Genomic DNA, 26,769 nt, shown 5'->3' with positions numbered 1-26,769 from the left:
TGTGTGTGTGTGTGTGTGTGTGTGTGAGAGAGAGAGAGAGAGAGAGAGAGAATGTGTGTTCATGTGTGTATGCACACCCTCCATCGGAGTAAGCAGTACAAGGTTTCAGTGTTCTTCCACCCAGACTTAGATATGAGGGGAACTTGTTTAAAGGGGAAGGTGTTCACTTTTGGCTCACGGTTTCAGTTTGTGGTCAGCAAGGACCATTGCTTTGGGGACAAAGGTAAAAAAGAAAGAGCATCGTGACAGAGAACATGTGGTAGAGCCAAGCTGCTCACCTACTGGTGGCCGGGAAGCAGAGTGAGTTGTGTTTTAATGGACGTGATTGTGTGGTATCCCTAGAGCTTGCGTGTTATACAGCGGTCAGATCCGGGCATTTAGCATACTCGTACCTCATGCGCTTATCATTTGATATTGGGAGCATGAGAAAGGTTTTCTCTGCTAGTTATTTTGATGTGGTCAAAGCAGTAGCATTAACTAAGGCACCCCACAGCCCCCCAAAACACCAGAACCTGTCCCCACCAAGCCTGTCACTCTGTCCCCTCTCCTCCCTTCTGCTTCCGTGAGGTCAGCCTCTTCTGGCCCCACACGGAAATGACGTCACACAGTGTTTGTCTTTCTGTGCCGGAAGTGTTCCTCTTTCAATGCTCCACAGGTTTTGTCCTTTCGGTCGCTGACTCAGGGGGATTATGGTCTGCATGCCATCCTCATATTTGTTTGTCCAAAGTCAAGGCCTTGACCTCACCCTTGATCCTTGACCGTCTCTTGTCCGCTCTTTGGGCAGATGGGCTGCTCAGCCGTCCTTGAGCATGCGTCACTCCGCACAGCCATCAGGACGCTCCCCTGCTCCTTCTGGTAAGCGTGCAGTAATTAGTTATCGCAGCCAGATCCCATGCTCTAATTGTCCACACTTGTGTGCCTTCCTGGAAGTCAGTGACTGTCCCCAGTAACACACAGGAGGCTGCGGTTGGAGCAGAAATTCAGAGAAGGCAGAGGGACGAGGTGGCACGCAGGAACTAAGCGCTGGACCCGAACACACCAAGAGTGCCTCAGTCTCGGGACCCCTGTAGAGGAGAGGTGTGAGGGTCTGTGCTAGCCTGTGCTCACTCACCTAGCACAGGCTAGTTAGCCTTCTCTCTAGACTGTGTGGGTCATAGCTGGCGGGTGAACTGTGAACGTGGTTCTGTATCTTTAGTTCTCTGTGGCTCTTCAAGTCCAGCCTCGCCTCAGGTTCTCGGATGCAATCCCCAATGTCCTGCGAGTGACTCTTTCCAGCCAAGTAGTTGGTCTTTGTTGTCTTATGCCATTCTCTGTGTCCATGTCCGTGGTGTTATCTTCTTTATAACTAGCGTACGTCTTTCCCATTAGGCTTTTAAGTCCCATGAGAGCGGAGGTCACATTTTGTTTGTATTGACCTCAGCTCCTCTATCATGTCTGGTCAATTGGAGTATCATTTGGTTACTACAGGATGGCTCCTGAGAAGGACATCAGTAAAGTCAAGGCTACTGGAGCACATCTTCTCTGGATTGTTACCCCCACCCAAGCCTTCGCCTGTAGGTTCTGTGTGCCTGGCGTTCTTGCTGTCGCCTGGCCGTTCTGCCTTTTCAGGGGAACCTCAAAGTCTCTAGGACAGGCCATCCAGCAGAAGGTGGCAGCACCTGCTGATACCCCCTACACACACACGCATGCACACACACAGACACACAGACACACAGACACAGACACACACACACAAACACACACACACATACACACACGCACACACACTTACTGATGCTGTGGTGCAAGAAGAGACAGGTGGCCTTGGGCTCCCAGTGCAGGGATGGGCATGTGGCATTACAGATCACCTCTGCCCTTCAAAACGCTGCTGTAAAGACAAAGGCTGCCCCACGGGGACAGTCACTGCTGTCTGTGGTGAACCATGCTCCTCTCTCACAAGAGAGCCTGCTAAATCCTCCTCCACCATAAGCAGCAGCAGTCCCATTGGACAGTGACTCTTTGATACTCTGTGTGCCTTTCCGACCTGTATATGTCAGTTCGCCTAATGAGCTTGTAGAATTGCAGTTGTGTTCTGAGGACCACGCCCTGTAAACAGTGTTGGGCACCCTGACAAGCTCCAAGTTCAGGTTAAGCTTGTGGTGAGTGATGTTTGGATAACCGATTACATACATAAGCATGAGAGTCCAGTGTGGATTTAGGTCTCTGCTGCTCTTCGGTGCACTTGGGCCTGCACTGTCTCTCGAAGCTCTTGGGCCAGCTGTTCCCTTTACACTTTACCTCTCAAATTCTGCGTTCCCTTGTCCTCACTGACTTTCCAGAAGGCAGTGTCTCCATTGCTCTGTTTATACTCGGAGTGTGCGTGGCTGCTAATCTTTAGAAAGCCTTTGTGGAAGGCCTTAGAGCATCTTCATTCAGCGTTGGTTTTGCCCCAAGGATCATCTTCCCCGGGCAGTCGTGTAGGTTTGGAGGATCCTGCTCTTTCCCCTTTAATGAGAAAGCCCCCATCCAGAAGTGTGCCTGTGCCCTCGCTGAGATTAGGCATGGGGCTCATGGGCTGGGGGCTTAGCAGCTGAGCCAGCAGACAGCAGGTCCAAGAAGAGTTGACAGCAGAGAGAAGGAGTGTACACAGGCCATGAGCCTTCAGGCTCACCGTGGGCGGAACCAGACCTGTGCCTGCCGATAGGGAAGCCCGTCCTTCAGTGCTGGGGCAGCAGTGGCCTGCTCAGTATTTCCCAAGGCATGTGAGAGCAGGGCAAGGCTTGGGAAAGTTGTTGGAGCCAAATGTGACTAAGTATCTTTTCAAAAGGGGAAGGGAAAGCAAAGGGAGTCCAAGAACGCATCTGGCAGAAGCCTTGGAACTGAGCAGGTGCTGGGAGGGGAGGGCACGCCTGACCTAGGCACAGTTTCCAGCTTCTGTGGAGGACTCATCCTTGACTGGCATCAAGCTCCTGACTCTCTCCTCTTCCTTCCAAGTGCTAGGACTCAGACATGTGTGCTCTCGGCCTGTCTACTGTTTAAAGGGAGGTCATGGCGCTGTCCTGAGGTTGACCTGAGGGTGATACTCAGTTGTTTCTTGTGCAGACCTTAAAGTCAGGACTAGAACTTCATTTCTGTAGACTTGCCCAAGTTGGTGATTTTTCAAGCGAAGAATTTGTTTAAACAGTAGCAAGAGGGAGATTAGTGTCTTATGCCAGAGAGAACCACTGTGCTCGCACCTGTTGTGTATAGAGAAGTTAGCCATAAGTGTCTGTTTTCCATGTGTGTCTGATTACCTCTGCATCTGACTTGTGGATGTTTCTGAGAGAAAGAGACAGAACCTTCTTGCCTGTGCTTGACAGTACCGTATATCCACCCCCTTGCCTGTTATCAGAACCGTTATCTCCTGTTGAGGGAGTGAGTGGAGCAGGTTATCGGTGCAGCTGGTCTCTCCTAAGGCTTTGTCAGTGTGGCTCTGAGGCCTTTTCATTAGGATGCTGTATCTGAGTGGTTAGAAGTCCTGTCGTCTAAGGCATGTGCTGCATTTCAGCGTCAGATGGACCTGATTCCTGGTACGTGCTCAACCCCGTCTGTTCCTTCTGACTTCCTCTCCTCTCTGTAGGGATGCCTGGAAGGCAGATGAAACCACAGCTCTGACAACATGGCTGGCTTCAGACGAGCTGCCATAGTCTGACAGGTTCATTGCTCTAGTCTTCCGTACGCTGCCCCCCACCTAACGCCTGTGGCACCTACAGCCCTGCCAGGCCAAAGGATTTGGATCCGTGTCTGCGCCCTGGCCGTGCTCAGGGCTCACTGCGATGTCGGGCAGGAAGGCAAGACGGTAGTGATGGCTTCCTGTTGGGAGGCTTTTGGACGGAAGTGACTGAGCAACCACAGGCAGACAGGTGCTGATTTACCTGTTTACTGGTTTGTTTTCTTTTGGGAGTCAATGTTCCAATTTACTGCATTCCTTGGAGGTTTGACATATCAATTAGATATTATCGACAGTAATAGAGGGGCAGTTGCTGTAAATGTGAAGTTTTTACTGGTAGGCCATGAAATGACACCCCAAGGGACTGTAACAGAGAGGCATGATAAATACCATGTTACCTAGACACCGGCAGAAGGCCTGATTAATAGGGGAGAGTGACTCTGTCTCCAACAGTAAAGTGGTATTTATTCATGTGCTGTCAATCAGGCCGTCGGTTCTAATTGGCTAAAAGGCTAAATCAACAAGATCTGCTCATAAAGCAGACTAAGGTAGAAGAAAAGCAGAGGTAAATCATAATCAATAGTTTGTTTACTGACTGCGGCAGTGCGTCTGGATGACCTTGAGAGCCACCTTCTACCCCTCTGGACACAGTAGCAGCCGTGACACAGCCTGGTACACGGGTGGGGAACTGCAGAGGGAGGGGTGCTCCCACACCCAGGGGCACAAGTGGAAGCCGGAGATGCTGGGCTGAGCTTGGGTGACGGAGCTGAGCGTAATTAGACCACTGTGTCTCTCTCCGCTGCGGTTTTAATGTATGGCTGTTGTTTTGCACGACACTTGTAAAAGGAAGAATTACTTTGGAAAAGACAAATATATTTCCACACTAACAGTTTTATAAAGATGTCAGCGAATAAGTCTGAGCATCATTAAATCACATTTTAAAGGCAGACACCTCGTGATAAATCTGCATTATCGAGTCTCCTTTCTGAATGAGTCATACACGGTAGAGCTTTATGAGGGTTGAGGGAAAGATCCTTGTTGGCCACAACTGTGTATATTGTCAAACCATACAGAGAGGAGAGCTGCAGACCTCACAGAGGACTTGAGAGGGACGCGCCTTCCTTCGGTAGCTTAGGAGGAAGCCAGTAGTAAATCCCAGCACGGAGGTTCTCTACCCTGCTAGTGATGGAGCTGCCACAGTGGGAGGGAGGAGGCATGTGCTGGCCTGGGCACTGACCCTTCAAACAGACGCTCACCTCGTGCCAACTACCAAAACCCCGGATTACTGCCGTGCAGTTCGCCTGCCAGAGGCACATCCCAGAGTGTGACTAGAGCTGGAGCATGTGCTGGCCCTGATTACCCAGACAGTCGGGGAGCTTGGGGCCATAGGTGTTTGGCTATTTTAAGCACAGACAGCCATTTCAACTCCTGCATCTGATATACCACATTACCATACTAAACAACACGGGAAATCATCCTATACGTCATATTAAATATATATTAGCAAAGAGGAACTCAGGAGAGGGACAGGAGACGGCAGAGAGACACGCCCTCTGCCCCTCTCCAAAGAGTGTATGAAATCTGGGTCATCAAGGCGCAGAAAGGCAAAGCAAGTGTTTGGCTGGCGGTCTGAGTGGCAGACACACACGGCTTCCATTTGTGCTTTGTGAATACCGAGCTCGGGGAGGAGCAGAGCCCTCTTACCCAGCTGCCTTTCCGTAGTCTTGATGGAGTCTGAAGCGATTTGTGGCTTGTGCAGGGAGATGACAGGTGAGAGGCGGGGTCACCTGGGTGGGATTGCACGAGTGGGGACCTGGGTGGCTCAGTGGGCGGAGAGAATGATGAGTCTAAGAAGGACCAAGCACCAAAGCAGTGATAAACCCCAGCTCTCCCACTCCGCCTCGGAGGCAAGCCAGGTGCCATCTCAGATGCTGTCACGGGGCCACTGAGCCTGGAGGAATGACATCGCTAGAGAGCGAGAGCAGACGGCCAATCTAGAGCCATGCTCAGTGGGTGTGTGGCCTTCCCAAACCACCCTTTAAATGCCCCTTTGCTGTTAGAAACTGCCACTAAGTTCTTGTGGTAAGAAGCACAGTTTATTGATCAGCTGAGAGTTCAAATTAAGGAACATTCAGTGACGACAGCCAGCTCTGTGTTTCTGAAGCTGCTCCACAGTGTCTTCCGTTTGCCAAAGTCCGGCCCTGCCATACTCTGCTGCTGAAGGCCTTGGTAGCCAACAGTCTGGACCAGGACAGTAGAGACGTAATGAGGCCTTTCTCCTGGGACAGCCTCTGCATCTCAGGGGCAGAAGTCAGGATAAACTTCTGGGCAGGGAAGCCCGCCAGGATCAGGGGACTGTTCTAGAAAGAGCACAGCCTAGAGCCTTGTCCTCAGGGAGAGTGCTGGCTAGTTGTGGTAGGACCATGAGCTTGAGACAGAATGCAGTAACAGACTGCATGGTGGCACGTTCCTGTGTCCCAGCACTCTGTCATCTGAGGACAGGAGGATCATGAATCTCAGGTCAGCTTGTATTGCACAGCTAGACCCTGTCTCAAACACATACACCAAACAGAAACACAGCTACGGCCCAGGAGAATCTCCGTTGATGGGGTACAGGGTTGGGTAGAGCCAGGGCCAGAGTTGCCACTGCCTCCTTGTATAGTCCCTGAGCTAGAACGGTTTTTATGTTCTTAAAGAATTGTGTAAAAATTAAATACCATGTGACACAGACCTGTGTGTCCTTCGGAACTGGCTGGTTGGTAAATAGTGTGCTGACCTGGGGTGGATCACTGCAGCCGTAGGGTAGTGATGCCAAGAACAAGTGAGAGCCACACACCCCGATCTTAGAACCCAGCCATTAACCAGAGCAGGGCCCAGGCCACCTCCTGACCATGTATGTCCCTGCCGTGTAAGCAGTGTCCCAGTGGCATGAGTGATGTCCCTGCCTGCACTCTAGTCTCAGAAGAGAGACTGAAGGCAGAGGAGGAGCCTAGGGCAGAATTGACACAGAAGGGACAGTCAGCTGGGGCTGGCAGATGCAGGACTGACTTCCTTCAGGAACACGAGGGCAGCAGCAGAACTGTGCCTTACACCTGTAGTGGGGACCACAGCCTGTAGCACCTCCTGTCACTGGAGCGGGTTCTGCCCGGTCAGCAGAGTCTAGGGATCACCTGACAGCCTATGCCACCGCTGAGGGGCAGATCTGGGCCCAAACCCAGGAGACTGAATCTGATTGTCCTGTTACCCACACCGCTTCTCAGCCAGTGCCCCAGGCAGGCTGCCTGCCACCCTCAGCCAGTTCTGCCTCCGCAGCCACCCCACATCACGGCCACTAAAATGATCTTCCTAAGGCCTTGGGCTCCCTGATGCCAGTCCCTCCATGGGTTCCTCAGCTCACTGCCTGCCTTCTGTGGACGTGTCACCTTCTTTCTGTTGTGACCATCGTCCCCAGGTAGGGACAGGCCAGAAATTGCCTGCTTTACCCTTTTTTAGCCTCCAGGCACCTCCTTTCTCCCCTGCCGAAACACAGCTTTTCTATGTTACATGTGAGAACAGCAGGGATTTGGGGTTTGGATAAGGGGAATCAATTGGAGCTAGCCAGGAGGACGTTAGAGAAGAAAGCGTAGGACTCCCAGGCTGCAGTCCACACCTGTGTCTGACGGTGGGGCATCCATCTGTGCCCAGCACGCCCTCCACATGGAACCCCTCAAGCTTGAGCCCCGGGGCGGCCTCTGAGCATTTATAGATCATTGATGTACAAATGGTCTGTCCCAGGGCAGTGGGAATTCCAGGCTACTGCAGCACCATGGGGTCCCCCTGAAAGCAGTTACTGTTCACACTGGTCACAAGACATCCATTGTGAAAAGATGGCTTCCACACAGTTCGCTGGAAGGTGGGCCATCTCCCGGGCCAGTGGGGATTTGACGGCCTACGTCTTGTTTTGTGCTGATAGTATCAAGCCCCGTAGGTATAGACTCACACATCTGCTGCTGACTCGGGGACAGGCAAAGCAGTTGACTGCAGAAAAGTTGAATCCAGCTGTCTTTGTATCTCACACCCACGGGCCGGCAGGACAGCCCAGCACGACCCCACTGATCCTGATGGCACAGCCATCACAGGGAGAGCCACCAGAGTCCTCTGGCAGCTTCAGGAAAGACTACTTTGTGCTTCCTCACACTTGGTTGAACTTTTCAAAAATATTGACTAAACAACTTGCCAGCTGTGATTACCAACAGCTCTATTTGACAGTCTTTGACAGAAAGCCAATGGGCACATTCGACGTCATCCAGCACTAACAGGGCCTTCATTAGCAGCTTTTGAGGAGACGTGTGCTCTCCTGGCCCCACAAGAGTGATGGCTGTTCCCCGGTGCTGCTCACTCAAGCATTGGCAAGCAGTTTGCTTAGCGCGCCCAGAGGCAGACACACTGCTCGCCTGTATGTCTCCATCACTCTGAGAGTTTTTATGTTCTGATCTCCAGGAACACAAATAATATTCTCTCTACGCTGCTCCCACATACAAGTGATGGAAAATATCATGGAAAAGGTGAGTCGCCAGACAGTGAGCCCTCATGACTGAGCGCTTATTCATAAACCTGACAGATTGATCGCACACACTCACGGCCGGCTTTCTGAGATTAATAGCTGATCTCAGTCTGATTTTAGAGCCTGACAATAGAATCAGAAAGAGTTAGTGGTCAGCTTCCTCACCACCCCTTCACCCAGCAACCTTCCTCTCCCAGAAATAATACGGAAAAATAAGCTGACTTAGTTCTGGCAGCAGCCCTGTACTGCTTTATTGCAGGAGATCTCCGTGTGCCAAGGCTGACTTTTAACCTGGTTTAATGCAAGTTGACTTCTTGGCACCTGCCTTCAACTCTGCAGACCCTCAGGGCAGGAGACTGGCACTGTGCAGAACAGGGGCAGATTGGAACAAACCCGGAGAGAAAGCCATAGCTCTGTGTGTCTTGTGGCCATCTGTTTACCGTGAACCATTGAAAAACCCAGTTTTTGATGTCTTGGCCTTGAGGGCATCAACAGATTCAAAGCAGGCGTTGAGAAATAATTTGTATCATATATTGGTGCACACACAAAAATGCAGGTGCACACATGTACACGCAAGTGAAGCCTCAGTTTGCAGAGACACGGGGAGGAGTCTCTAAGGTCCGCATCCCAAGGAACAGGATTTCTTACAAAGAGCAAGGTGTCCTGTGTGACCACCTGAGGTGGAGTGGATCTGGTGGCCCTCTAACCTGTATGGTCAGTTTTGCCAAGTGCCTAGCTAAATCCCCAAAAGCATCGACTTCCACGGCACGAGTTATTTCAGTCACTTCATTCTCTATTAGCATGCCCTGTTGTCCCCTGTCCTGGTGCCTGTCCTCGGTGTCTAGATGTGTGAAGTCAGAGGGAGCCAGCAGGCTTCCTTGGTGTTTTCTACAAGCTGGCACTGAGAAGGGCAGTTTTGGGGAAGCCGGCTCTTGCCGTGATCCAGCCAATGCCAACAGGAGCCAGGAAGGAGCAGCAGGTGGATCCGAGTCAGATGCAGCCTGCACGGCGCTCAGCAAACTTCCCCAGTCCACAAGAGACCTGGCAGCAAAGGGAAGCCCAGAAACTCAGCGGCTCCAAGCAGAGGCATGGACGTGGTTTTCGTTTGTTTTCAATAAAGTGGAAGGAAGGAGAGGTTGAGGTGGGAACACAGCTTAGCGGAGACTGGGGTGTGGCTTAGCGATCATGACTGGCATAAGCTTGGACCTGCTTCCCACTCCATAAAGCAAAGAAAGGAGAAAGTCTCTCTCAGAATCAGGCCAGGCTGCCTTGCCCAGTTGGTAGAGGAACCTCTGTCTGTCTGTTCATATTCTAGGCCCTGCCTTAACTGTGCAGAGTGTGGTACTTAAGCAGTCGGGAAGGGACCTGCCTGGGACCTGCCTGGGAGACCTGTCCCCTCTCCATTATGGCAGCCACATTCTGAGAGCCAGCTGCACTAAATGGCTTCAGGCTGATCTTGGAAGGTTTTGTGCTAAGACGGATCGTTTTCTCATCACAGAGAAACGTTCCTTGTGCTCCATGGACTTTCCCCTCTCCCTAGTGCTCCCAATTTTTTACCAGTTCAACTGCAAACTCTGGGCCCTTGGTGGCTGAGAGGGGAGTCTATTTTTAAGTTTTACCGACTATCTGTCACAGTGGGTACTGAACACCACATGTCATCAGATCTGGAATACCCACAGGGCCTTTGTATAATTTTTAGGTATAAAATTGATCCGTTTTGATTGTGAAAGGGGCTGGTAAAACTTTTAAGAAGGCCTCTTCCTTGCCTGGTGGGGTGTGCTGCGGGAGACTCCTGAGCTCCGGCAGATGTGTGTTTGGTAAGGACCGTGGAGCATGCACGTCCATGAAAGCCACCCTGTCTTTTAAAACCCCAAGCTTGGGACCGTGGTTCTCCCTTTGCTCTAAATCCCTTTGGTATTTAAAACACGGGGAAATGAAACAGGCACATTCGTAACATTTGAAAATTGGCTTCTGCCCAGGCTCTCACATCGCCAGAATGAGTCTGGGAGGGAGTGTGCTCTGGGACAACCAACCAGGTGTGGTACAGGGCTGGGGGAGGAGGGGGAGGGGAGGGGAGGGGGCTCCTAGCAAAGACAGCAGCAGCCTCTTTAAAGGAGGCACAGCTTCACTTAGTTGATCAATACCTGGGTCAGACATTGTTTGCCAAGGACAGCAACCTCACCGAGCAGCAACAGACTGAGTTTGCTCTCTCCCTTTTCCAACCTCAGGAAAGGCCTGCTGGCAGAAGCATGGACCACTGCGTCTTCTGCCGTCTCTGGTCAGTGGAGACCAAGACACTGGCTGCTACTAGATTTCAGGCATGTTTCAGCAAAACCTGCACACTCGGTTTTGTTTGTTTTTAAGACATGGTTTCTCAAGCCTGCATACTCTTAAGCCAGGCACAGAGGGAAGAAACTTGGGCCTTTCCCTACTGGGCAGCATGAAGCGAGGGAGAGGTTTGTGGAGCTTGTGCAGGGCCAGGCCCAGAGATGCTGCCTCATCCTTCCCGACCACAGAGCTGGCCGGGTGTGTGTTCTCAGTAGGGGCTTTGCACATATGAGAAGAAGCAGAGCCCCGCTTTGAGCATACCTGTCGCCAGGTCCTGATCGTCTGATCAGTCGTGGCTAAGGAAGGGGCGTGGTTACCTGTGTCTTGGGGGAGAACCTTGATCTGAGGGTTCTTTCTGGACTCTGCTTTGCGTGGAGGGCCATACTAGAAACAGACCCCATGGCCTCCCCTAGTCACCAGTGCATGGATTCTCCTTTCTCCAGGGGAAGAGGTTACCACTCATGCAGCACAGCGCTGATTTGCTTCTGCATATCAATCACCTGCAGGGCGGTCCTGTGAGAAAAACCAGACCTAGTGGGGCACACCTGTAGTCCAAGGCCCTGAGGTAGAAAGCAACACACGGGGTCAGTAAACCAAGACCTGGCCTCAGACACAGCGTCTGAGAGCCTCCTGGGTTAACTGCCAGACTGTGCCAGCACACAGCAGAAGAAAGGCCAGACATTGTTGGTGACACCATGTTGGCTGAGACACTGACTGATTCCTGGGGACAATGAACAAGTAGGATTTGGGGCTCTCAAAGGTCCCCTTAGTTTTTAATGACACATACTCCTGTCCAGCTCCTAACTGTCCCCACCATGCAAGATGTACTTGGTATTCGTATTCATTAGAGGAAAAAGAAGGAGTTTTGGCGTTGGTGGACATAGAACAGTGGTTCTCAACCTTGGGTGGAATGACCCTTTCCCAGGGGTCACCTAAAACCATAGGGACAACACAGATAGTTACCTTATGTTTCATAACAGTAGCAAGATTACAGCTATGAAGTAGCAAGGAAAATGATTTTAGGATTAGGGGTCACCACAGCATGAGGAACTGGACTAAAGGATTACAGTGTTAGGAGGGTGGGAACCAGAAAATGGTTAATGCTTCAACATCAGGCAAGCTTAAGCCACAGAGAATTGTTTTAGCACAAGATCCAGATTTACCGGAGTCTCCTTGTACTCCAAAGACATAGGAGTGATAACTCACCCTCCATCACTGTGCCTTGGGATGTGTTCCTTGGGTTTTGTTTCTAACCCTGAACTCTGAAGACGACTGGTTTAGACGATAGCTATTCCTGTGTATGGGTGTGTATGTGTGAGAGGCACACATGTCCTTGCGTGTAGAAGTCAGACACCTCAGGTATTGGTCCTGAAGTTCCCTCGACGGTTAGTCAGTTTGAGACAGTCTTTCACTGGTCTGGAATTTTGCCAAATAGTTCAGACTGGGTGGCCAGTGAGTTCAAGACTTTACCTGTCGGGGCTGGGGATTTAGCTCAGTGGTAGAGCGCTTACCTAGGAAGCGCAAGGCCCTGGGTTCGGTCCCCAGCTCCGAAAAAAAGAAAAGGAAAAAAAAAAAAAGACTTTACCTGTCACTGCCATACTCATGCTGGAATTACAAGTGCGGGCCACACCTAGTACCTGATGTGGGCCCTGGGAACCAAGCTCAGGTCCTCACATGTGAGGCAAGTCCTTTGCCTCCCAAGCCTCCCCAGCCCCATAGCAGCTATTTCTGAATTCCTCTCTCATTTGCTCGAATCTTCTCAGCTATCTGAACTTTACAACATAAGAACTGAGACAGAGCTCAGCTATAACCTGCGTTTGCTAGAAAGACTGAGGCCTGAGGCTCCTGAGATGATCTTCTCAGCTCCTGGGTCTGTGAGGGGAAGAAAGGCTTTAGGGGGAACTCAGGTGTCTTATGGCGTGATGGAGGCCCTGGGAATTATGTGTGCACTGTCCTGTTGAAGACACATGGTCCATGGGAGAAACCCTGATCTCTGCCTCTTACCTGGTGGTCTCCTGGAGAAGGCAGCTCATCGGCAAGGACACAGCAACCATCATATGACCGATGTGTGACAGAAAACCTATTCAGAACAATGCCTCTCTTCCCAAGTCCTCCCAGACATTTAGGACAGTTTCAGCAGAACCGAAAGTTGTAAGGAAAGCCATTACACCTTGCAAGAAAGAGACCAAGAATGTGCTGTGCAGACACCCTCTCTGTGTCTGTGTCACACAGAAGCTTCTGCCTAGGCCTGTGCACACAAGCCTGCACACATGCACACCCACCAGTCTTGCACAGACACGAATGTGCAGACAGAAGCAGGACGTTGCTCCCCCTGTGCGAGCCTCCACAGTCACACAGCTGTGGCTGCCGAGAGGGGAAAGCACTCAGCCCGAGACTGTGTGCTGAGCCCAGAAAGTGATTTTTGTAGCAGAGAGCTCTAAGTGAGACAGACAGAGTCAGAGAATAAGAGAGAGAGAGAGATAATTATCTAAATTATGTTCGTGCTATTATCGAAGACGAATATAGTTAAAATGTAATTAAATATGACGGGCTAGCAGGATGTAAGCCAAGCTTTGGAATGCTAATCATCAATTACCACATCCCCTTAGGGGAATCAAGGGTGCTCCGAGGCAGAGTGGGAGTGGGGAGCTGGGGTGGGCAGCTGAGTGAGATGTACATAGTGAAAACAGACCCCTCCCCATTCCACCACCCCCGCTCATTCAAACACTCCACGAATGTCCCTGGACACTCCCTTTCTGTAACTGCCACAGGCGTTAGAAGCTTTCAGCGCAGTTGGCAGGATGAGCTGGCAGGAGGGTCCTGACCTTTCCTTTGAGAGGAAGCTCCTCTAAAGGGGGAGATTATGATCTGAGCAGAGAAGGTAAAACCCAAGGCCAGATTACATTATGGTATCAAACGTGTGTGTGTGTGTCTGCCAGGCAGAAGGCATCGGGTACCCGGCCAAGGCTAGGACTCCCTGGAAGAGGAAGAATGTCATGAAGAGGACCACAGCGCCACAGATGCCCCTTGTTCTGGGCACCTGTTCTCTGCCCTGAGCAAGGCTCCCTCCTGGAGCCCTACACCCTGTCCACACATTGAAATCACGTGGAGAGGGGAAAAGACCCCCTCCAACACACACAGACACACACAGACACACAGACACAGACACACAGACACACACACACACACACACACACAGACACACACACACACACACACACACACACACACACACACACACACACACACACGGCCCACATACCTGGGATTCTTTCTTTAGTTGGCCTGGCTTTGCAGAATTGGCTCTCCATATTTAATCAGGATAGCAAACAGCTGACTTGGCAGGACTTGGCTTCAGAGCAGGCCTCGGGCCAGTCACGTGTCTTTACCAGTCTCATTCATGTATCTTAAGACCAGAAGAGAAAGCAGGGGATGGGGAGAACACATGTGCATGGACTCACCTGTGCACACTCGCACTCACACATACATGCACATTCTCACACACGTACACTCTCATGCACACATACATGTACACTCACACATGTGCACTCACACACATCCACACTCATACATGCACACTTGTGTGCGCGCACACACACACATACACACACACACACACACACACACACGAACTCTTTGATAGAGTGTGCTGAGATGTGTTAAGTCCTGGTACTTGCTGTCTGATGCTTCTATCTGAGCCTACTGAGGTGACCGTGACAGGAGAGAGAAGTTCCCACACTCCACAGTGAAGGGCATCAGGAGCCAGAGCCCAGGTCCATGCTGCTCTCAGTTGCCGAGCTGCTGGGGCTCCCGGATTTCAAGAGAAACCCAAAACTGCGTGTTCGTGCGATGCCTTCTGATTTGTGAGTGAATGCTCTCTCAACTCCTAAAGCACTCAAAGTGAGTGCAGTAGCTCCCTCGCCTTCTCCGGTGGGCAGTGTGGGTCCCAGCGGGCACAGTTTCCTGCTGTCTTGGGTTTGCAGTGGAATTACAGATTCGTCCCAGTCGTCCTAAGCCTGCTGGGTACAAGGCCCCTAACAAACAGTGGTGGAGCACAAGCAGGGAAGACAGGTGGGGGCCACGGTGGCTCGGTAGTCTGGACAGTGACAAAGCTGGTACATCTGGTCAAGTGTCAAACAAAACAAGCACTTGTGGTTAGACCCGGGCCTGCCCTTGAGGCCTAGTGTTATCTGGCGTGAGACCTGCCAGGCCTGGAGCTCCCCAGATTGAGAGACGTGGGCTTGCTGTCGCTGAGGAGGACACACTTGCAAGCATTGCCCCTGGAGAGCCAGCAGGCACAGTCAGTGAAGGGCACCCAGTGTGTGGACGCGCTCTCTCCCTCGCTGAGCTGGTGCATAGATATGATTAGAGAGATGGATGTGGTCCTTGGCCCATCACACAGCCAGACAGTAAGAGCCTCGTGTGTAGAGGGCTGTCAGGCAGCTTGTGGGGTCAGCACAAGGGGCACACTCATAAGGAACTGTCACAGGCACCTCCCCATGAGTCCCCACGCTCACTCTCAGCCTTCATACTCATCACATCTCGGTGACATGGGACTTGGAGAGGGCACCGCTCTCACTGCTGAAGCTGTTGACGGGACAGACCGCCTTTATTACTTCCTCGCTTTGAAGAGTCTCATGTCTGCCTTCCGGCCCTGCTCTCCATGGCCAGCCCTTCCTGGTCTCACTGCTACCTGAGCTGCCCCTCTCAGTTCTGCTTATTTTGTTTTGTTTTGAAAATTTTCAGTCAAATTTATACATGTCCACAATGACCACATTCAGTTAGAACCCCAGGAATAACAGTCCCTCCCTTACTCACCCTCCTAACCCCAGGTTCTCCCAAAGGCTGTGTTTTCCTTTTCCTGTTCCTATTTTGAAAAGATGATGTATTTAAAGAGAGAGTGCATTTTAAAATGGCTTCAAAATAAAAGACCTTGTCTCCCTCTCGCCCACGTCTTCGAGAGACTTAGAAATAAATGTGTACCCTCCCGGTTCTCTGGGTCCTTCTTCTAGCTGCCGAGTCGTCCCCTGTGGGGAACAAGGATGTGCTTCCCTCAGCTTTCAGAGTGGCAGCCCAGCCTCCACCCAAGCAGGGCAGAGCCCCTAGCTTGAGGTCCAACATTAACTAGCTGGGCCTGTACCAGGTCATACTTCTCCTCCCTCTAGGAGCTCACCAAACGCCTCTGACTCCACTTTTTCCAGTGTCACCTGTGTGGTGACAATCATGTGAATACGTGCCTTCCTTCTGACCCTTACTTTTGGTCTGTACTTTCACATTTCTAACTACTGATACAGACTAAAGACACGGTTCAGAAGTTAAGAGCACCGGCTTCTTGTACAGAGAACCCAGGTTCTGTTTCCATCAGCCCCGTGGTGGCTCAGACCATCTGAACTCCATTACCAGTGGGTCCATTACCAGTAGTTTTGGCTACTGCAGGCACCAGGTGCACTTGTGCACAGTCCATGTAACAAAAATCTCATATGCAAAAATATTAACTATGTTTTAAAATGTCCTGATATAATGTTGTTATTTCTTAATTCTATTGTCAAGATTATCAACTGTCTTCCTGCTTTGGAACGTGCAGATTTACTCTGTTTCCCTTCCTCCCTCCACTGCCTGCTTAGGCCATGGCCTCACTGTGTCTGAAGCCTGGGTTCATGGGCCCATTACTGGTGACCTCCTCTCCTCTCCTTTCCCAGAGGAGCAGAAGTTACCTACTTTTTTATGTCCACTGTCCACTAATTTTCAAGGAACGTCCCCGGTTCACCTCCTACCTTCTGTAGAATAGTAGGGATTTGTCTTAATCGGTGTCCAGGGAACCTTCCCGTTGTAGTCCCGACACACAGCGCCCTTGGGGATCTCCTACCCATCACCGTCTCCCCTCCCTCTGCCATTGGCATGATCTGTGTTCTGGATTCCGTAACTGCACTGTCGGAGCCAAGTCCTTTAGTGGAGCTCCTTCCCTAACGCCATATTAATGCCTGGGAGGTACCCTGTGTAAGATGTCCGTGCAAGTCACTTAATGCAAGTGGTGTTGTTCCGTGTCATACCTGCCTGGCAGTTTGGCTGGGAACTGGCTTCTCAGTCAGCATGGGAAGGAAGCGCCCTCCATCTTGTGACTCAGGATGTCTGATGGTGTCTCCAGCTGACCTGCTCTCACCCTCTCCTTTTGAAGATTCAGAACCTCGATGTTCCTTACTTACCCTGTGCCTACAGGGGACTTCCTTGTGCCCGGGGAGGACCCTCCCTGTCTTCCACACCCCTAGCTGGTGTCTCTTGGTCTCTCACAGGAGCAAAGGCCTGGACTGTGGCTTTCCCGTTCTGCTCTCCTCTGCTCTTTGCCTCTCTTATCTCAGGAGATTGGCTCTGCTTAAGTCATCTAACCTTTTTGTTTGTTTATTCCAACTGATGTTTTTAATCTACACAAGTATTTTCTTGTTTTCAAATAGCTCTCTCCGTATCATTTTATTATTTCAGGGGAGCCGCGTTTTCTGTAGCTTCTCTGAGGATAACTGTGTTGCTGTATGGATTAAGTTTCGTCTATGCCCTCTAAGTCGTTTCTTCTCTGTTTCCGGTCTTCTGTTCAGTCTTCTCCTCCTGACGCTGGTCGGGTTGTCCCCCTTCACACGACTTCCATTGAGAAGGCTAGCTGGAAGTGCTCTGTCTGCAGATGGTTTCATGGACATGTTCACAGTTGACATGCAGGGCCTACTGTGTCACTGGGAGACCCCTGCTACTCAGCCAAGACAGCACATCACTGCCTCCTGATGGCTTTTCACTGGGATGCTTTCTGACCTGGCCATGACCCTCCATTACATACAGGGCGGGAGCTCAGCTGCCTCTGCAGGAAGATTCTGGTCATCCTCATCATCTACACAGCACCCCCTTAGGTCCTCACACTGCTGCATTTTGCCAGTGGCTCGCTTCTAACCGGAATCAACTGGTATATGTCATAACCAAAGACCACAAGGGAGGAGGGAGGGGGGGACCACGATCTGTTGAGCATTCTCAGGGCCAGTTTCCACCAAGCAATGTTTATAGAGGGAGGGAGGGAAGGACAGGGAAGGAGAGATTAGGAAGCGATGCCAGGTCTTCTGTCGGTGTCCCCTAACTGCAGAAGCCTGACAGCAGAGGAGGTGACGGGGACTCAGGGTGTCGCCATTGGGACATTTACTCCCAGCCTCTGGCCACAAGGGATCCACATCTGGTTTGTCTATTGTTCCCCAGAGGCCAGACCCCAGTTCAGAGGGAACTGCATCTTCTGCAAAGGTGGAAGTCCCCTCTCCACTATGGAGAAAGGAGGGCGAGGAGTTTGGAGACTACACCCGTCCTTTCACCTGCTGTTGGTCGATCTTTATTGGTCCAGTCCTCTGCACTCAGCTTTCTCAACCAACCAGTGACCGAGGGCCTGTGCCTGCCTCAGGTTCTGCAGTATAAAGCCTCCTGCTTCCTCAGGATGCTAATCCAGAGGACAGTCACATACGCTCAGCCTTTGAGTGTGTGTGTGTGTGTGTGTGTGTGTGTGTGTGTGTGTGCGCGCGCGTGCGCACATGTGTGTGTAGTATGTGTGTGCACACACGTGTGTGTGCAGTGTGCCTGTGTGTGTACACATGTGTGTATGCAGTGTGTGTGTGCAGTGTGCCTGTGTGTGTGTATGCGTGTGTGTGCATGCTCGCGTGTGTATGTGTGTGTGCAGTGCACGCGCGCGTGCGTGTGTGTGTGTGTGTAATATGAGTGTGTGTAGTTACCATTTTTTACTGGCCTTTTAGTGGAAGGCACAAAGATCAAGCCATTAGTTCTCTATGCTGTGTTCAACTGCCAGTCTGGCCATAGCAAATACTTGTAAAGTGTGTCCACAGGGTCCCGCAGGTCTGCTGTGGAAATCACTGCCTTTGATCCTGGTTATACCAGAGCAAAGATGACTGGGTACCCTTGGCGTAGGATGCGCAAGAGGCAGCTAGAGTAGACAGCCTCTCCTGTCTCCACAGCCTGTGACACTCTCCTGTCCTCTCCTCAAAGACTCTGCTGTAGTCCAGGAGAGCAGTATCCTCGGCAGAGCTCCCATATCCCTAGAGCCTCACATTTGCAGCTGAGTTAAGCCCGCCTCCCAGCCCTCTCTCCAATGAGCACAGGTGCTGTTTCGAACCCATTCTCTGCTTCAAAGGCTGTTAACACACAGAGTAACACGTGACGTAACACCAGCTCCTGCTCTCACTGTCCAGTGACGGTGGCTAACACTTCTCACGCGTTCCCACATACGACGTGAAATCCTGCAGTTGACATCGACACTGCCTTTTCTCCTGTCCCCTTTGCCCTCTCCTGAAACGGCCACTGGCCCAAATTCAGCATGTGCCATTTCCAGAGTACTAACAAATTTTTCAGAAACGCACATTTTCCCGGGCCATGCGTGGTTGGCTTGCCGCGGTGAAGGCTGAGGTCTGAGTTCTGAGTCGCTTGCACAGCAGAGACAGACAAGAAGCCGAGAGGAAGTTCCACAGAGCAAAAGTACCCATCACAGGCAGATGTGCGCTCTCGGCAGGCGTTGCTGGACATTTGTGTAGCTCTGCACATGGCTGACCTTAACAGAAGGAGGCTTCCTCATGAGTTAGGGTGAATACAGCTTGGGGGATGTGAGGAGAATAGGTTTGACTTCTTTACTTCCGTGGGGCTTTAGAGCAAACCCTGGCACCGTCTACCAGATGGAGCAGCTAATTCTGCAAGGTTGATGCCATGACAATGAAGCGAAGGACTCCTGTGTTGGTGCCTGTCGGTTTGAAGTGGTATTTCTCTGGTCTCGTCATATCCTGTATCAGGACTGTCAGTTCATAAGCCTCAAGGCACTGCTAGTCTGTGTGTATCACCCTGTTTACTCTTTAATGTCACAGTGCGTGCTGCTGGGCTGGGTCTGCCTTTTTAGGGCCCCTTCCAGCCTTGGATCTGGCTCCTGATAATGCTGGCCTTGGGGGGAGCCAGGAGCCAAGAGTCTCTTTACTGTAGGTGGAATAGGGCTGGGCACAGCTCAGTGGGGGAGCGACTGCTTCTGTCCACAGGTCATCCTAGCTCTGCGAGTGTTAAACAAAGAAGACGCTGGCAACAGCCAAGGCTGCTGTGCTCTGGCCTCCAGCCATGCTCCTGGGAGTTTCTGGTCGTGTGCACACAATATGTGTAAACGCTGTGCTACAGTGTCCCAGCGCACATAGTAAATGAGACTTTCCTGTGGGAAAATGACTTTCCTATAGCCACCTTGTGGTCCACTGTGTGTGTGTGTGTGTGTGTGTGTGTGTGTGTGTGTGTGTGTGTGTGTGCGCACACACACACACACACGCCTCACAGCTCAGACCTCTGTGATAGCCAGCTCTGTCAGTAGCATGTGGAGCCCCATAAGACCCAGGAGTACCTAATACTCCAACCGCAAAGGCTCTTGAATATTTGTCATTGCGCCCTTCGGTGAACACAGACAGACTAACTGCGATTAGGTTGGTTCTGTTGTTGACGGTAATAAATCACCAGAGTTTCCTTATCCTGGCCTGCCTCAGCTCTCCAAGGGTTCACAGCACGGCCTTATTCCCACGGGCTTCTGTGAGGGGCCAGGTGACCGAGGGGCTGTGACCCACACTTGCACTCCTATTGATGGGCTCTCGCTGGCCTCCGTCTTAGATCCCAGCCTTGATATCCGTGATGGTCTGTAATCCTCACTCCTTAGCAGGGGCTTTAGAGAGACGGTCTTAATCTCTTGCTTTCTGACTTGTTTAATCAGCTCCGTGGCAACATCATCGCTCACCCCTGTAAACTTCCTGTGTGTCGTCTTTTAGCCTTGTTTTGAGTTTTGTGGGTGGGCCTGGGAACCTCATCAAAATGTATAGCTGTTCATTGAAAACATTCCTTGTGTCTCACACGTCTCGAGTGGGTTTTGGAGCAGCAGTTTGTGAGCCGGGACCATGGTGCAGTTTGCATTCTTCTCAATTAGTTCGTAGGACAGTTAATCTCCCCGTGAAGTTATAAATGCCACACGGGCCACACTGTCTGTGCACGGATCCCTGAGCACCCGGCAGGTGCACGCTCAAGAATGCGCTCATGAATACATTTAGGGTCTCAGAAGCCTGGCTGCCTCCGAGTGGGTGCTGAGAGGAGCAACCCTGGGGACCCTGGGCCCCAGACTTGATCTCTCACAGACCAGGCACAGGGAAGCCCTGTCCTGCCCGCTTACATCTTTCTTTAGCCCTTAGTAGAAGCTAACACAGAAATGCCTTAGATCACTGTCATTATTCCCACTTTGTAGATGAGAAGACAGGCTGAGCCATTTACTAAATTCAAACTGAGGCTGAGTGTTGTCATGCACACCTTTAATCCCAGCATCTGGGAGGCAGAGGCAGAGAGACCTCTGAGTCTGAGGCCAGCCTGATCTAAATAACAAGTTACAGGAGAGCCAGGACTACACAGAGAGACGCTGTTTCAAAAAACAAAAAGGTTTCAAAGTAAGATTCAAAACTAGGTGCCCTGGCTCCGGGACCCAAACTGAGTCTATGCTGCCTGAACTGCAGGAGACTAGAATTAGACCTGCTGTGGCCAGCAAGCCTCTGTACTGTTGACACCACCGGTGACGACAGTGGGACACTCTTGGGTCTTCCTGCCTCTTGGCCTCTGATAGCTCCTCACAGCACAATACCCAGCGTGACAGAGTTGGCACAAAGTACTCTTGAAATCATTCCAGCCAAAGTGTGTGTGTGTGTGTGTGTGTGTGTGTGTGTCTTTTTGTGTGTCTCTGTGTGTGTCTCTGTGTGTGTCTCTATGTGTCTGTCTGTCTGTCCGTGTGTCTGTCTGTCTGTCTGTCTCTGTGTGTGTCTGTCCGTGTGTGTGTCTGTGTGTGTGTCTGTGTGTGTATCTGTGTGTGTATGTGTGTCTGTGTTTATCTGTGTGTGTGTCTGTGTGTCTGTGTCTGTGTGTCTGTGTATGTGTCAGTGTTCATGTGTTGCTTACACCTATGTGCATGTAGAAATCAAAGGGCAGTTTATAGGAGTCCTTTCTCCCTTCCTGAGTTGCACACTTAGCAGCAAGCCCCATCACCCACTGAACCATCTCACTGGCCCAGTAGAGCAATAGAGAATCTTTTTTCAAGGTGGGGTTTCTCTGTGCAGCCCTGACTGTCCTAGAACTTACTTCTGTAGACCAGGCTGGCCTCAAACTGACAGGAACCTGCTTATCTCTGCCTCCCAAGTGCTGAGATTATTTTCTGGACCATTGCTTCTGTTCAGATCCTTCATCCAGGCCTAGATGATGCAGCACTATTCCTAGGGAGAAATGTCTCCTCACCCAACACAGGGAACCAATGGCAAACCAAAGTAAAGACACCACCAAAGCCAACTTGTTGAAGCATTGAGTTTTAGTGGGGTTACTACACGAGAGAAATGACTCAATGACAGCTGCTTCACAAAGCTGGGGACCTGAAGCTCACCACACAGCCGGTGGGCAGCTCAACAGGTTGCAGAGTGTCCTTTCCAGACAGCTCAGCTGGTCTGAGCCTCTTCCAGGTTGCTCAGTCTTCTAGTCAGGACGTGTCTCTGATCAGTCCTTTCTGATTTTATACACTCAGGGAGGGTGGAATCTTTTGAATCTGGTCAGTTTCAGGGACTTCCTGAACCCTTTGAGTTGGTCACTTCCTGAGCTTAAAGAGCTTTCCTGAGGATGGACTGTCTCACTTTCCATAGAACTTAGAGCTTCTCTTCAAGATGAAGGTTTAATCTTGGAAAGAATCGCTACCCATCAGCTGGATTCTGGTTAGGGACTGTACCCTGGAGCCATCTTGTTCCTTCCCGAGATGTGCTACTCAGGAAGTGTGTCGAGATGGCGATGAAGCAGCTATGTCTGAAGCCTATAGGAATGGCCGTAGCCTTGGATGGGCTGGCGCCATGGTGCTGGGGTTTTGCTTCTGTGAGATCTTACTCCAAGCAATGTCCTCTGAGGTCACACAGCAGTTTTAAACAAGGCTCAGGTGACATTCCAAAGCCTCCGTTTCCTCACGGGATTCATTTTGACAAAGTTAGGGAACACTCTGGAAGCTGGTGGGGTGGGGTGCTCATCTCTGAGTGCCCTGAGTGGGCTTCCTTCCCACTTTGCTCTCTGGATCGGTGTCTGGTTCTGGTGGCAATGAGATCATATATTCCACTCTCAGGCTGTGTTAGTGGAAATGAACTCTAATGTGATTAGATCCTAATGCCATGTAATAGAGGCTTGGTATTAAATTGAGACCTTCTGATCTTATTATTCCACAAACTCCGGCTCCCTCCTGCTCAGCTGCTGCTCTGCTCAGAGCCCCAGGCCAGCAAAAGCCTGGAATGAAGAGAAGAGAGCCCCTGTCGCCAAGGACATGTCACAGGCCTTCCCTCAGGAGCTCTGGCAGAGGTGCAGGCCTGACACAGGCCTGCCTACAAGCTTGGAGCCCTGTCTCTGTGGAGCCTGGCGGTCTCTCATGTGGTCCCTACCTTAAATCCGAAGTCTCTGGAACAGTGAGGGGCAGGGGTAGAAACGTCCCCTGTGCTCTACCTCCTTCCCACCCTGTCCTCCCACTCAAACCCAGCGAAGGCTACAGCTGTGTCCCCATTCCTGGCAGCTGGAATGTGTACCCTAACCTCCGTTAGGGCTGAGGTCGGGTTCTGATGTCTTGCATAGCCCCGAGATGCTACCTAGGTTCAGAGCCACACTTGTGGGACCCCACAGCCATGCAGTCTTTTCCTCCCTGTATGCAGTGTCCCAACCAGCAGACACCCTGAGAGCTGAGGGTCTAGGAAAGGAAGAACCTACACAAACATACACACACGTACACACGCAGGCACACGCACACGGGGAAGCAGGGCAGAGGGGCGAGAGTGGGGGAAGGGCAGGTGAGTTGTCTATGTGTGAGTAATAGTGTTTTTACAGAGAGAGTAATTTTTCTTACTCTGTTTTCAAAAACCTGCTTCCAGAGGCCGAGCCTTTGTGCACAGGATGGTAATGACTTTTTAATGACCTTAAGAGGCCTGGTGTCCAGGCAGCAGTGAGTCGGGCTCTGTGGGAGGTGCTTAGTCAGAGGAAGATGGAGCACCTGAAGCCAAGTGGGGAAAACAAACTGCAGTGCATATATTTCCTTTGCTAGCATTACTCGGTAATTAGACAATTACAGGAAACAGCTTCACGGCAGCTGCCATCCTCCAGGAGGAGGAACGGCGCCTCACAGGGACCGTACAAGATGGGACTGGAGCTTGTGGTCCCAGTGCATGCCCATGGGCCAGGGAGGGCCAGGCCAGGAGCAGGGCTCCCCTTCATGCATGGTGGCTTCTAGGTGAGCTAACTCGGCCCAGACAGAGGAGGAGGAATTGTCTTTAAACTGTCTATCTGGTCACAGCTGGGACAGTGGGGACAGCAATGTGCTTGCTGTGCAACCTTGAGGAGCCCAGCTTGGGTCCCAGCACCCATTTAAAAACCAGGTCTGGAGTTTGTACCCGAACTCCACTGCTGTTGTGGGAGGTGCAGAGACGCAGGTGGGTTTGCAGAGCTTGCTAGCTCGTCTAGCTGAAGGAAGGCAGGTCGCTTCCTGTGCACGTGCGTACTATACACACACACACACACACACACACATACACACACACACACACACACACACACACACACACACACACACACACACTCAGGAAGAGAGGGAAGAGAAAGCAAAACACTGGGATTGGAGGCCACCAGAGTTGGGCCTGTCCTGAAGGGAAGCCTGTGGCCCTGTGTCTACAAACAGCGAAGGTTGCAGGCTTGTCGTGCACTTGCCTGCTCGGGGCCACTCCACCATGGAAGTGACCCCTGCAGCTCCAAGCTGAGTATAGAACCTGCCTCACCCTGTTCCAACCAGCCATCCCCCAGTCCTGTTTCAAACTCTCCTAGCAGCTTCCAGAGCAGTCGCCCTACCCCTGACTCAGGTTTGCTGGATTACCTGCCGATGCCACCATCAGCCCAGTGAGACTGGCCCGCCCAGCCCTGCCCACCCTTAGACAAGGACGTCTCTTTCACTCCCACCACCCTCGATTGCGTACACTCAGCCACACTCTTGTCAGCAGGCAAACATGGCCCACAGTCTTGCTTTGTCTCCTGCTGGCTGCGTACCCTGTGTCACAGTGACAGTGACAGTGACAGTGCCTGCTCTGGCAAGATGGTGGATGCCCAAATGGGACACTGCGTTGTCCTTCAGTGACATCGTCGGGGAAGCCCTGCCCATCTCCAACCCCAGTCCCCTGCAGATTGGGTCTCCCGGCACAGGAGCGGCCATCAGCAGAGCCAACTGCCCCAGCTAACCAGGCAAATTGTTGTTTCCTCTCAGGTCCTGGCAATCAGTCACTTTTGAAAGACAGCCTGCGTCCTTCATCCGAATCGTCGGAACGCACAACACCGCGAACGAGGTAAGGGCTCTCTCCTGAGGAGCGGCATTTCCTGGTAACCAGGTAACCACCGCATCCCAGGCGGGCTGGTGGCCCTGACTGCTAATGGCACTTTGTTGCCACAGCTCTGTCTAGAGGAGGGCCCATGCTTACCCAGAGTGGACATCAGATCCCTGTCTGTCCACTCACAGTGGAAGCCAACAGCTGCTGCTTGGCTCTTGTGCCAGCCTGGGCAGAGTCCGTGTAAGAGAAAGCAGAAAGCAGGTGACCCTTCCTTCCCAGAGTCCTCAGCCCTCAGCCCTCCGGATAGCTGCAGTGCTCTGCACAGCATGGGGTGACTGAGCTGTTGTCCCTGTGAGCAAGCGCTCTCTCTCTCTCTCTCTCTCTCTCTCTCTCTCTCATTCTCTCTCTCGCTCTCTCTCTCACTCTCTCATTCTCTCTGTCTCTCGTTCTCTCTCGCTTGTGTCGTAGATGATACCACAGAAGGGGAGCCTGTGAGCACTTGTTGGTTTCCTGCCCTTTGCTCTCTGAGGGTGGCGACTCCTGTGAATCTGAGTGCAGGTCTAGGATTGGGTTCTGGAGAACTCAGGGGCTGCCCTGGCCAGAGTGACCCCACATGTGAAGGAAAAACGTGTTAGCTAGGGAATGAAAGGACAAGATGGGCGGGAGGAATGCTGGGAGGGAGCTTCTCCTGCTTCCGGGAGGGAGGAATCTCCATCATTTCACCTGACCCCACTGGAGCTGGCTCCGCTGTGACAGTTGTTTTCACAACATCCCTTTTTCCAGAAAGCACCCAGGTTGTCGAGCACTTCAGAAAACACTTTCAAATGTGGAAATCTTGATGTAATTTAGACCTGCCTTTGCCTTTTTACCTATGTAGGGCGCTAACGATCCACACCACAATGCTGTCTTACACAGAACAGCTTGTAAACAGAACCATTGTTTTCCCCTACGTCTGCAAAACTAACCTGAAAACTTCAAGAGTAAGTCCGCTGACACTTTTCCAGATGTCTGAACCTTCTGTCCTAGGCAGGTATGGGGGCCAACTGGAAAACATCTTAAATCATACAATATATGATGAACAGGGCCTCAAGGTAGAATCCTTAAACTGTCATCCTCAAAGCTACTGAAGGCACATGAAGCCCGCGTCTCCCTGGAGACGTGAGGATGTAGCCCACTCCCAGACAGAATGTTTCTTGCTGTGCCACCGTGTTTGGGGGCACACGCTGGGAAAAGCAGTGTCCCCTGTCAGGGCAAAGTGAAAGGAGGAGGGAGGAGGATGACTTAGAGCTGGGGAGCAGAACTCCCGGAGGCAGCACTGAGGGACAGCTGGTGTGGCCCAGGCTGATGATGGAAAGGAAGGTAGGGATGGCTGTCCAGGAAGGCGCTGTCCTGTCAGCCCAGGGGAAGCTGTAGCTTGCTGTCAGAACAGATATCTACGTCTCTTACCCCTCAGGAGGCCAGCCTTCCAGAGCCAGGGCACACACAGGCTGCCTGGGAGGGAAGACAGCTCATCAGGCTACCTTTGTGGCCTTTCTTGGCACAAATACCTGGAGTGGACTTAATGTGAGCTCTGGCTCCCTCTCCCTTCCCGTGAGGATGTGAATCACAGCACTCTAGCCCCATGGCTTCTGCTAAACCTCAAAGGCGGGGTGGGGTCAGTCATACCATGTGAGTCTGGGGGAATGTGGACAAGGAGTTCCTGCAGTGGCCTCTGTTTAGACCAGGACTTGTCTCCCTTCAGCTGAGTTCTTGTAGCCCAGGTTGTTCTGATGCCACTGTTGTCAGGTGCGCAGGAGGACCTGGGTCTTGTTGTT

At 51.7% G+C, this 26,769-nt stretch overlaps 1 protein-coding gene across 4 annotated transcripts in view; it reads left to right on the top strand.

The window, feature by feature from the left end:
• The window catches only part of Btbd9 (BTB domain containing 9), a 357,625-nt gene that overhangs the window by 320,510 nt on the left and 10,346 nt on the right, over nucleotides 1-26,769 (top strand). For all 4 annotated transcript variants that reach the window (XM_006256185.5, XM_063279037.1, XM_063279038.1 and 1 more), the window contains exon 10: nucleotides 24,895-24,973. In XM_006256185.5, coding sequence (XP_006256247.1) covers nucleotides 24,895-24,973 — 79 coding nt within the window. The remainder of the gene's footprint in view (nucleotides 1-24,894; nucleotides 24,974-26,769) is intronic.

This window comes from Rattus norvegicus, chromosome 20, assembly GCF_036323735.1.
Source record: "Rattus norvegicus strain BN/NHsdMcwi chromosome 20, GRCr8, whole genome shotgun sequence".
NCBI classification, from domain to species: Eukaryota; Metazoa; Chordata; class Mammalia; order Rodentia; family Muridae; genus Rattus; species Rattus norvegicus.
The sequence above is the reverse complement of the archived record's forward strand: the minus strand, read 5'-3'. Positions and strand labels throughout refer to the sequence as shown.